This window comes from Chaetura pelagica, unplaced genomic scaffold, assembly GCF_000747805.2.
Source record: "Chaetura pelagica isolate M959 unplaced genomic scaffold, ChaPel_1.0 scaffold112, whole genome shotgun sequence".
NCBI classification, from domain to species: domain Eukaryota; kingdom Metazoa; phylum Chordata; class Aves; order Apodiformes; family Apodidae; genus Chaetura; species Chaetura pelagica.
The window spans coordinates 2,418,344-2,431,172 of NW_009952798.1; the positions used below are offsets into that span (position 1 = coordinate 2,418,344).

The window sequence follows — 12,829 nt, forward strand, 5'->3', positions numbered from 1 at the left end:
AGCAGGAAAAAAATCTGGACATTTCACCCTTCAGAACAGCTCCCTTAACAGGAGACAGTCTCTCTCTCACCTTCTCCAGCTCAATGAATAAAAACGAAGAATTTCAGGCAATGTCAAACAGGCTCTCCTTTAGCAGGGCACTTCAGAGAGCATTTCAGCTTAATGGTCAGGGATGTCTGAGGAAGCTTCCAGAATGTCTTCTTCTTGTGTTGGAGAAAAGAAACAGAGACAGATTGAGAGACACAGAGAGATAAAGATAACAACTCTCCTGCCTAGGAACTAGGATAAACACCTGGATTCTTGTCCTTGCTGTAGTGATGTTTCCATTTTTCTGCAAAGCAAAAGAGGGCGAGAAGGACAAAGAACTTTGTCCACTCATCTCCACCTTTATAATAATTTATTAGCATGGAGCTCAGTCTTGGAGACTGAGGTTGAATTTCTGTGATAAAGCATCCAACTCTCATAAACTCAATGAGTGTCTGAGCTCTGCACTATTTGATGAAAGGAGAACACAGTCAGTGTTAACTCCACTACCCAAAATCTGTCAATCCAGTTCATGGTGACTTTTAACTTCATTACAACTAAATTATCTTGGTAATGTTCAGCCAGAAACATCATATACAAATAAAATGAAGTGTGGGGAGAAAAGGACAGGCAGAGAATTTAGGGTGATTTTGGCAAATGGAAAAAATATAAATGTGTAATGCAAATTGGTTCTCCTAACGTGGCATTTGGAAACATTTACAGGCTTCACTGATGGGACTAGAAATAAAGGAAATTCAGCTTCACATGCAAAACTTTAAAACTAATTATATGATGTGCTCAAAACTGCTACACAAATAATATAAAGCAGAAAAGGGAGGTAATTAAACCTCAAAACCCTGTACAGTAATAAAAATAAATGAAAAGAGAGCTAAGTACCTGGGTCTGATTTACACCTTTTGGTTGTAAGAACTACTAAGTGTGCTCACATATCTTTGTCATTTACTATGAAGAATATCACGTGGCAATGCTGGTTGGCTGTGTCTTCTGTAGACAGATAGCAGTGTGGTCACTGCTTTAGTTTTAGGATGAAGAGAAAAGATACAGCTGTTTAGAAAATTATGCACAGCCCTCACATGAATCTTCTTTACTTTTGCTAGGGAATATTTTGTAAGAGATTTCAGAGCAGTAGAGATGTAGGGCTTGTCCAAAAACTTTTAGATCATTAAAAACCATGGCCTGTAAAGCCCAACTCATCCCACAGGCTGCAGCACCACTAACACCTCAGCACTGATCAAAGAGAATCACCTCCTTGCAGTTCCCATACTAAGCAATCAGCCTCAGAAAGGTCACAAGAATCACAAAGTGCTCTGCTCCCCAGAGTACAAGAATTACACTTAACCCAGTCACTTCAAAATGTTTCTCAAAAACAAGCTTCACATTATCTCCCAAAGGTCAGCAAATGTAGGCGATTTTGGACCAAGGATGGGCATTAAACCCCAAGGAGTCCTCACAGAAGTTTGTTTGCTCTGTAATAGAAACGAGAAGATACTTAAGAACCCAACCAAGACAAATTACCAGATCTTTATACTAACACATCTAAAATCCCAATAATTGTGGCAACAAATAGTTAAGCAACCACTTGTAGCTGTCTTTTCAAGATTTACATCTAATAAAAGCAAAGTTTTCCTGGTAAAGATCCCGACTTGCACAGCTCATCATCACTAGGAAAGGGAACCCTGAACAGCTCACTCCAGCTGCTAAATCTGTGGGAGTTGGAGATGCAAACCTCATTTGTCTTCTCTTCTGTTTTCCTCTCACTCTATCACTTTGAGCTGAACTCTATTTTTAATAGTGTCCCATAGATGACTTGCTAGACTCTTTGAGGATTTGTGGCAATATTCATGCCTTGTGCCATGTAAGAGGGTCCAACTGCAAGAAATAAGTTGCTTCAATGACACCTCTCCATGGGACACGATAAGTGAAAAAAAGCACACTCATTGGATCTGTTGTTTTCCGATACCTACTGCTGAAAGAGATGGAGAAGGGGAGAGAGAGAATCCAAATTAAGCAGCAGATTTGAGTCAGAGTAGCCTAGATTAGACATTGAAGCCAAGGAGTAGTACAGCTTGGAAACAGACGCTGAGATGCAATATATGCCAGTTTCTTAGATAAACCACTGTTTACTGGATTTAGATTAACTCTGACAAAAAGCCAGTCTAATAAAAGTTACAAACTGGGATTCAACTGAGAAATTTGTCTGGAGTTAGCAATGAGTGGCAGACTGAATTATGTTTTATACAGAATATGAGAATCAATATTCAAATGAAGTTCTTGTAGCCTATCTATTTGTTGCCATTTCCATGGGTTACTATGCTAACATCAGAATATTTTGTTGCTACAAGCTTTTACTAACTGTAAGCATGTATTTTCACTAAGATCTGATCCCTGCTAAATTCAAAAGCAATATGGGTTTTAAGTTCAACAGATTCAGGATTTTACAACTCATATTATGGGTTATAAAACTCCTGGGGCTTTTTAGTCTGGAGAGGAGAAGACTGAGAGGGCATCTAATGAATGTGTATAAATATATGAGGGCTGGGTATCAAGAAGGAAGAGACAACTTCTTTCACTTGTGCCCGCTGATAGGACGAGAGGGAATGGATTCAAACTTGAGCACAGGAAGTTCCACCTCAACATGAGGAACAATTTCTTTACTGTGAAGGTGACAGAGCACTGGGACAGGCTGCCCAGAGAGGCTGTGGAGGCTCCTTCTCTGGAGACTTTCAAGACCTGTCTGGATGCCTTTCTGAGTGACCTGCCCTAGATTTGATCTGCTCTGGCAGGGGGGTTGGACTCCATGATCTCCAGAAGCCCCTTCCAACCCCTACCATTCTGTGACTCTGTGATATTCCCACACAAAGCTGCTTACAAATTTAGAGGAATTACTACAATCTATGCAACTCACCTTTTTGCCAAAAAGGTTCACTGGCAGAAGAATGGCCCAGGAACTAGCTTGCTTTGACTCAAGATCCAGGAGAACATGATCCAACCACCTGATGGTGATGGGGCCAAATGGATTTATCACAGAGACAAACTGATGTGAATCTGTACCTTTACCTTTGTTCCAGCTTACTGCTGGAGAGCAGGCCACTGTGGGATTGGCTGACCAGCAGTGACAGCAGGAGGGACATGGGAACATATGAATCTGAGCAGGGAGGGAAGCAAGGGAATGCTGCTGGTAGCACAAGCTGGCAACTAAACTGGTTCAGCCACATTGTCAAATCATATACTGCTTACACTGCACATCTCTGTGGCAATCATGCTGCACAGCTCATTTGCAAGGAGCTACTAATGACTAGAGAAAAATAGTACAGAACTGCTTCAGACACATATTCACCAGCACACTGCCCAGCTGTTTTTCTGTTCAGTATTAACAATCTTTTACTCTTCTGCTTACACTCCACCAATATCAATGCAATGATCATTGCCTTGTCCCCTTTTGCTAATGCATGTAAGTGAAACACTCAGATTTCAAAAGCTGCAGTCTAGTCAGCATATATACATATAACTATGTCATATTATAATACTTAGATGTATTACATACATTTTTAATTGGTACGTTACATTTGCACCTCTAGACAGGATCTTGAAATTCACAGCTTTCTAGATGGGAGACAGCACAATTTTAAACATCTGGCTTCTATATTAAGCAAGTGTGTGAAAAAAAGTGTCCGTAAAAATGTCATGGTCCAGGAAAGTTGCCAAAAAAGCAGCTGGAACCCTATATTTTTGACCCAGAAACAGAACATGAAACTTTGTACTCTTGCCCTCAGCCTCCTCAGCATGCTGAACTGCAGCCTAGTTCTAACCTTGGAGCAGTGAGCGCATTGGCTTCTTCTTTGTGCGACGCTTTACGAAACACTTGTCTGAACCACAATCACAAACACTTTGCCCTGCTCCACTTGTGTAACCACATTCAGAAATAGCTTCATGGCTTATATGATAAAAACAGTTCTTCACAAAGCCACATTAGCAACTATTTTCTAGTCTTGCTAATCCTGGCAGAAAACCTACCAAGCAAGTGAAAAACTCCAAGATCCTATTCTCCACACAATTGTGTATTTCCACTTATTTCAGAGATTCCTGTTCTTTATAATAAGTCTGGTGTAACACCTTCAGTCTATGTAAACTTTTCACAGCAATTTTAGCTTAGTCTTTTTGATTTGTGTCTAAATTTATATTAGCATATATACACACACACTAAACAACACACATTTAGAAAGACAAGGACTGAAGTATGAGACAACACACAAGCAACCCTCTGGGGCTGTTGATACCCTAACTTCAACATTTTCTAATTTAAAATGTACTTTTGAATGTAACTTCTTAAAATGATCAGTCCAAACACATGAACTCAGCCTGCACAGTTCCTAGCCAGAGACTTGTCCTAGCACGGAAACACGGTGACTCTTGTAGCTTACTTGGGCAGAGAAGCAGCTGCCAGTAATGATATCCCAGGGTTGATAGTGCAGCAATACCTATTATATTATATGCACAGTTCAGACCAACTGCTGCTTTTATTTTATACCTTTTTCTGTGTGTGCGTGTACATCCAGAGTCACATGCACTCAAGCAAAGCCAAAGAAAACTTGTCCATTATTAACCTCAAAGTGGCCCCTGAAATACATTCCTTTCTCTTTCATACTTTCTACTGCAAGCAGATCTATGGAAAAGAAAAATTGCCCGTATTTCTTAATGTAGTGAGGTTTGTGAGAAGTTACTATTTTCACCACATCAGTCAGGAAAAAAATTAGACACTGTGTTCACAGAAAACCTTACCAGATCTAAAACAGAGGCAAGAAGCATGAGGTTAATTACAGCTTCAAAATAACTGCTCTAAGTTTAAATTGTCAGTATGTACTGCCACAAAACAATGATGTTAAATGTTGGTGACGTTCACAAGGCAGTGAATAACTGGTCTGGACTTCCAGATTATGCAGATAGAACAGTTTTGTATGTGGGAGCAAACGCAGACCCCTTACGTTTCCTTCCCTTGCTCTTTATTATGTTGCACTTAACAAATAAAAGGTGCTGCCTCTTCCAAAAGCCCCCTTCCAATTTTTAGTCTTCTAGACTACTGCTTCTAGTTGCTATCTGACTGAGGAGTCTTCACACTTTTCATTCCCACCCAGTTTATTCCAATCTGAGTTCAGAGTTGCCTTCTCAAGGTAAAACTTCTTCATGCACTCACTGTGTCTAGCTTCTGAGATAACCACTCTGGGAGTCACTTCACCTGCTCTGCCCATCAGCCCTGTTGCCCTCTAAACATCCAGAAGACTGGGAAAATGGCTGATGTTTACAAAGGGAATAACAGTGCTCAAAAGTGCTCTGACACCATACATGTATGCAAGACAGTGTATTTAGCTTTATAATAATGTTCTTGTATAACCAGCATCCAGAAATAATTACATAATTTTGAGAGGTTCATTACACAATAAATGGGCAGAAATGGGACTCTGTACCATACTTGCTGTGCTGCCCTGACCTTTATTCATGTGACAAATCATTAGATGACAGAAAGGGAAGGAGGGAATGAGATCACGCCTGTCTTAATTAATCCTTAATTAGCCTCCACATTTCCAAAGGCCACACAGCATATGAAATTCATGAAAACAATTTCATTCTCAGAAGAATTAGGTATAGCATCATCAGGTCCTACCAGAAAATTCAGAGACTCAAGGTTATCCTTTCTCAGTAGGTAAAATTTTTTTGCCACTCTGCTGTCAAGAACTACCTAAACAACAGGAAGGAAACTACTCAAGCTCTTCAAGGAATTGAAGGAAAACAAAAACTTTAGTACATTGCTGGCAACAAAGGTTTAGGTCTGAATTTCTTAATTTATAGGAGACTTGAGAACCAAAATATGACTGCAGTCTAGTTTAGTGATATGGCTGCTGCTTAAGACATCGTAGTCACTCTGATGTTTACTTGACCCTTCTTTCATAAAAACTCAAAAGCTTTTTGTCAGTATCAAGGGTAAAAGATAAAAGACTGATTGCTTAACTTTCTCTTAGAACATTATAATCAGGTCTCGCCATCTAAAGGGAAAAATGATAGTTTGGGTTGGTCAGGAACCAGAGACTCTCCGGTTTTACACTGGCTTAGCTAAGATTAGAATTTGATCTATTAAAGTGATTTGTTGAGACACGCTGCGTGAAAGAAAAAAAAGCTCAACAAGATGAAACTTTATAAGGCTGTTTGCTGCCCACCAGCTGTTGGCCAGCCCCCAGAGCAAACAAAGGCAACCAAGAGAGTGGAGGACACCATCTAGTGGCTGGTTCCCACCCCTGGGCGCATGTCTAGCACATGCTACAGACCTGCAAGCTCAGAAACTCCTGCTTGGCAACGCTGTCCTCGCAGGAGCACATTTGAAAACAGTATCAGAGAGCTGACTGGCCCTGTCAGAGTGGAGGGAGAGTGTTACAGGTAAGGAAGGTATCTTGAAGTTGGGACCCGGGGCTCTAAGCCCTCTGTGAACACTCCTGTTACCTTGTAATTATCAGCACTGCTCCCAGGCTGAGCAGAAGTAACAGCCCTGCAGTAGCAGAGAAGTAGGGAGGAGAGGAAGGAGACTCAGTTTTCAGTAAAGAGAGTTCATTCATCAAAGTCCTTTCCTCCCTGTTCCGAGCTGTCTGCCTCTTCCTACCACAATCAATCTTTTCCTTCCAGCAACCCTCTCAGAAAAATATTTCAGATAAGAGGCTGATACACAACATCTACCATTACAGTTCCAAAACCAGATACTACCAGGGCATTTATTCCACCATGGCAATTTCCAACATCTACTTTATGGCTGCCACGTTTTCCTCCTCTCACCCCCAAGTTTCACAGACCCCTGTCTCCTCAAAACTCCACTGTAAACTCTCAACCTTTGGCCACTTCTGACTCCTTGAAGAAATCAGAAGAGTTTGTCAGATAAAATTTTGTGCTGCCTCTCCATCTTTGTTCCTTACTATTTGGGAACTAATAATCAAAAGCATAATTAGCAGTAGGATGGCATGGCTAATTGATCCGGGATCTAAGTCCCAGTGATTTCAGATCTTTGCTGGTTCTTTAAGGAACTTTCTATCAGATTTCAAATGAGATTCATTTTCTGAACCTTGTTTTTCCAGCTTATGGAATATGTCTAAGGACAGGCTAAATCCTTATTTACTATTCACTAGTTTCTAAAATTCTATTTTAAAAATTAGAATTGGACTTCTAGCATTGCTCAAGTATTTATCTTCCAAGCCACAGATCATTTTCTTTCTATAACAGAGCAATAAAACCCATTCTAATTGCACTATCTGACAGATCAAAGTGAGATTCTGAAGATGTCAGCTTGCCACAGAAGTAGATTAAAACACAAGCCTGCTCTCAGAAATGACAGTGACCTTCAGTAGAAGCAGGAATGCAAGCTCTAGACATACAAACTGCATAAAGTCAAGTCTGAGCAAACTGATTTGGTTACTGCTACAGAGCTACATATGGTACATATGGTACAAGATTCCACACAAGACAGTTTATAATGCCTTAAGCAAGACTTAAGCAGCTGTCTATGTTAGTGTAGCTTGGCAGCATCTGCTACCAGTCAAGTCCAGGCAGGTGTATCTGTAGTGCTCCACCATGCCCAGGATAAACATTGATTTGGTGTCAAAAACAGGGGCTGGCTGTTGGTATGAAGATTCACAAGTCACAGAAAGAGACATTTGGTCAAATGCCTCTTGGTCTAGACAAGAGACATCCTCATGCAAAACAGTTAAGCAGCAGTTAGAGGTTTCTAATTGACTTCAGGGATTAGGAAGAGGCTCATAAGCACATTAAACTATCTGGAAATAGTAATTTATGCAGGAATGTACTGTTTTTCTTGCATTATCTGTTTAATCTAAATATTTTAATGCGATGTGTTTTGCTTTCTCCATTACATCAGCTAGAAATCTGGTCAAGTTTTAGCCTGCAGGTAAATGACTCTGAAAATATTTCACTTTCTTCCTAGCTTTCTCTTTTAGTAGGTACAGTTTTCCTTATTTAATACTGACTTGAAATATATGGCAGTATTAATTTCTGTAATTAGCAGGAAGCTAATATTTTAACATAAAATCCCCCCCCCAAAATGTAAATTTTAATGATCTTTTCTGATCAACAGTGTGCAAGAGAAAAGTTTTTTTCATATGGTCTTAGAGGAATAACATTTTTTATTTTTTTAGCTGCTCAGCTTCATTAATTTCCTTCTGCAAACTTCAGATGCAGTGAGAATCTGTGTCCGCAGACTAAATTCAGACTGCTTCAATGGTTTACACAGGCTTTGCTGTTTTCAGTCATTTTAGAATTAGTCTAAAACCACAAATGGCTGCAATGACCACAGAGCACGAACTTGTTCAGAACCCTGCCTCTCTCACTCTGCAGGAATACAGGATTTCAAGCTTTGAGCAGAGGCTGATGAATGAAATAGAATTCCGCCTGGAACGTACCCCAGTGGATGAATCAGATGATGAAGTCCAACACGAGGAAATCCCTACAGGCAAATACATAGCCCCAATCTTTGATAAGAGACTCAAGCACTTTCGGGTAATGGAAGGATCTCCTATCACATTCACTTGCAAAATAGTTGGAATACCTGTTCCCAAGGTAGGTCACTCCCTCTTTTCATGTTAAAGCAATGAAAATCAACTACCTGTTATTTTCTGTACCTCCTTCTGGGAGGTCTCACTCCAAACAACTTGGCTTGGTGGAGAGAGCTCTAAAACAAATTATTTCCCCCTCACTTTCTAAAACAACAATATCTGCTCCTGAGCCCATGTCAGGCCTTAAGGTATGGACTCTCTCACAACCACCTAACTCCAAGAGAACAGAACTTGATAAAACAAAAAAAAATTAACTTGTTAAGAAAGATTGTGACTGACCTGAGATAACCAGTAAGATGTCTGCAGCCAAGAAAAAAAAAATCAGGCAGACCCAGCTGTGTAAAAGAGAGATGCAATTTCTGAGCTCAACCTGGAATCATTCTATTTCACATTGTAACTGACTGGCAAATGTTATACCAATAATGTTCTAATATTTTTACTAGCAATTGGTGAGCTTATGTCATGTTCTTGTCTACACGTTTTCTAGTCACTATTCCACTGCAGAGCAAGTGTTAAGTGACTGGGGGTGGGTCTGATCACCACAGGTATACTGGTTCAAGGATGGCAAGCAGATTTCAAAGAAAAACCCGCATTTCAAAATGAACCGAGAAGGAGACGGAACATGTTCTTTACATATTGAAGCTTCTACTAATGACGATGATGGCAACTATACAATCATGGCTGCAAACCCTCAAGTAAGCTGTTTTATTTTCCTCTACAAAAATGCTTGTTTCATCTTTTTTCTAATATACGTTAATAGGAAGACAGACTAGGCCACCTCGTGTGACATCAAGCAGTGACTGTATCAAAATCAAATGCTTTAAAGGATAGGAAAGAAAACCATGTAATGAAGAATGATGAAACTGCTCCTCTGTTCTTACACATCCTGGTCACATTCATTAAAAACATTTTTTCACATTAGTAACTCCAGCACTATCTTCTGACCCCATCCTCTGTAGGTGATGGATACCTTTTGAGATATGGTGACAAGAGAGACATTGTATTTCAGGCAGAAAGAATAGAGAAGGGGAAATAAAAAGGTACATCCAACTGGGAAGCGGTATTGAACACAATTGTTCTTTATCTAGGATGCAAAGGCGTGGATCTGCAGATAACCTCATCCCCTCACACCGTTCTCCTTTACCCTGTGTGCTAGCTTAGCTGTTTATTTAGCAGTACACACAAGGAATCAGGCAACTCTTTCCAGTTGTGTTTTTTTTTCTCTTTTTTTCTGAACTATATTTCAGCCCAACTACTTCCCAGTTTCTGTGTGGCTGCATGAACAAATATGCTAGTACAAAGGTACTTGCAGCCATTACATGTGGAGACACAGTGGCAGGAATGAACAAGCAGGGACAGACACTGCTTGAACTGGTTTATGTAAGTAGCACCACTGCTAAAGGCACGGCCACAGCCTTGAAGAGTCTGAGAAACACAGAAAGAAACACCTGCCTCATCTGCACTCCACCACACAATTATAGCACCTGCTTTGAAAAAGTAGAATTTACACTGTAGTTCAGTTACTTCAAAAAATCCATCCTAATGCATTGTACATGTTAAATATTTCTACTGTAATATGAACTCAGCTATTAACCAACTATCAATTCTGTTTCCACTGTGATTTGCAGGGGAGAATCAGTTGTTCAGGCCACCTGATGGTTCAGAGTATTCCTGTTCGAGGCCGAGTATCCACAAATCAGCCTCACAGGTAAAAGGAAAGATAACTCCTTCAGACCTTCTTCATGCTTCTCACTGAAGACATTAAAAATAACTAGCTACTGTACTTCAGTTCTTACCATAACATGGAAATAACAGCAGCAGTTCCCTCCCAACAGGTCACTTCTACAAGGTAATATTTTTGAAGGTCATCTTCAAATATAGGGAAGTTGAACTGCAAAATATTATTTCATTTTCATATATTGCTGCAGAGGAATTAAAGGCAAGAGATGCATTAGTAAGATGAAATTCACATAAAAAAGCAAGAAGAGACGGACAGCTTGAGAATCCAATACTACACAAGATAGTTAACTTTATAATCTTTCTAAATTGAAAATATGCAAGTATTCAACTCCAATCTGTCCACTTTCTTTCTGCCCTTTTATATAGAACTCAAGCTACCTGTTCATCCTTTTCCACAATTTCTTTTCTTTTTTTTTAAGCATTAGGGAAAAAAAAAAAAAAAAAAAAAGAGTTTGACTTCCAAACATACACAAGCAATGTTTGTGTTGCAGAACACGACCCCGGGTGCCAGAAGGAGACAAAGAGGCAGTTCAAGAACGCTTTTTCAGGCCATACTTTCTACAGGCTCCAGGTGACATGGTGGCACATGAAGGACGACTTTGTAGGTTGGACTGTAAGGTATGAAAAGTTTCCTCTGTTCATTCTCACCTTCTCTCTCTCTCCATACAAGCATTGCTACAGGTTTTCATGTTCTTTATTGCATGCATGAACACTTTCTGTTCAAGTTTTAATGCTTGGTTTTTAAAGATTATTTTTTTTATTGCTACTCTCTCTGAGCTGATTCAGGGGATTTCTTTTCAACACATGCTGTATGGAATGGAGAACACAGAAAACACAACCCCAGAAATAGAAGGCTCACTTACAAGGTTGTTCAAATTACTAGATGTGTTCACCATGTTCTTTACGGGTCTGAACTCCAGAAGTTAATCTGGGAATGACAGGTCCTTCTGCACCATTAACAGATTCTTGAACTTAATCCAGAATAGCACAAAAGCATGAGAAAGAGAAGATTCAGCATGTTGTATTCTGTTCAAACAAATGTTCCCATTGTATTGGACTGAATTACTGAAGATTAATACTCCCTCAAAACAGGGAACAGATCCCAGTTCATTTTATGCTTCCCCAGCATGTAGAGATGCAGTAACATCACAATTTTCAGCTTCAAATCCCCATGAGAGAGCTGTCAGAGCTTAGAGTACACACACTGAACGTCCTGTTATTGCACAACTTTAAGAAACTCATCTGCTCCAACTTATTTTGGCAGTCTGTCTATGCCTAGTAGCACAGCAAAGGTGGTAGTCCTGACACTGACCTATTCCATGCCCCAGAATGTCTCCTACCCCGAAGAGGGTAGAGGCTCTAAAGCAGAAATTAATGCCCTGAAGATGAACAAGATTCATTATTACTTAATTTACGATGTAGTTTACTAGGGAGCATGCCAAAGAATTTGGTTATTCTTAGCTCTGCTATCCTGGCAGAGCTTATGAAGACTTAAAGCATGCTTGGTATTGCACAAACCTGGAAGACAGCAGTCCTCCTTCAGGCAAGGCCCACATCCCTCTTTCTCTGGTCTGTAAAATATTCTTTGGAAAGCAGCATTTCAGACATGAATAAGTACTTCTAGCTACCTTCAAGATGACAAAACGGTCTAATAATCTTTCTAAAAACATTTAATCTATAGTGTTCTAAAGCATTTAAGTTTAACAGCTACAAAAACTATATCACTCTTCATCACATTTTATGAAATAGGAAGTAATTTGTATGAAACTCTTTTTCATCTCTGTTAAACTGTGTGGTGGTTTAGACCCAGGGTTTTGATTTATACTTAGCACTAAAAAATAACCCCAAACTAGCAGATTACTGGAGTCTCTTGTGAATCTGATGCATAACCATATTTCTTCCTTTCTGACTAAGAAATATGTAGGCCTTTCACGGATTTTATTTTTTTTTTTCTCTTGGAATTTTGTTTCTTGTTGGTTTTCTGGTTTTCTCCCTTTTGGAACTAAGCAGGAAAACAGGAGCTGAGAAATGAAATTTTAGAAAAATCTTTCTGTTCTAGATTCTGACATAATTCGGATGGCATATGAAAATGAATGGATTTACTAAAATCTGTTGGTCAGTTGGACATGTGTCTTTAGCTGTTTCACTCTCTGTCAGGTGAGCGGGCTACCAACTCCAGAGCTGACGTGGCTTCTGAATGGCAAACCTGTGCTACCAGATGGCACCCACAAGATGCTGGTCAGAGAGACTGGAGTTCACTCCCTGCTTATTGATCCTCTCTCACAAAATGATGCTGGAACTTACACTTGCCTTGCCACTAATAAAACAGGACAAAATTCATTTAGTCTGGAGCTCACTGTTGTAGGTAAGAATCACTGAAAAACAAGTCACAAGGACAAACTTGCTTGTGCACACTTCTTCAAACATATCTTACTTAGTTT

General features: G+C 39.7%; 1 protein-coding gene across 2 annotated transcripts in view; it reads left to right on the forward strand.

Moving 5' to 3' along the window:
* The window catches only part of MYPN (myopalladin), a 49,535-nt gene that overhangs the window by 30,873 nt on the left and 5,833 nt on the right, over nt 1-12,829 (forward strand). For both annotated transcript variants that reach the window (XM_009994852.1, XM_009994851.1), the window contains exons 12-16: nt 8,431-8,652; nt 9,194-9,343; nt 10,277-10,356; nt 10,880-11,006; nt 12,546-12,753. In XM_009994852.1, coding sequence (XP_009993154.1) covers nt 8,431-8,652; nt 9,194-9,343; nt 10,277-10,356; nt 10,880-11,006; nt 12,546-12,753 — 787 coding nt within the window. The remainder of the gene's footprint in view (nt 1-8,430; nt 8,653-9,193; nt 9,344-10,276; nt 10,357-10,879; nt 11,007-12,545; nt 12,754-12,829) is intronic.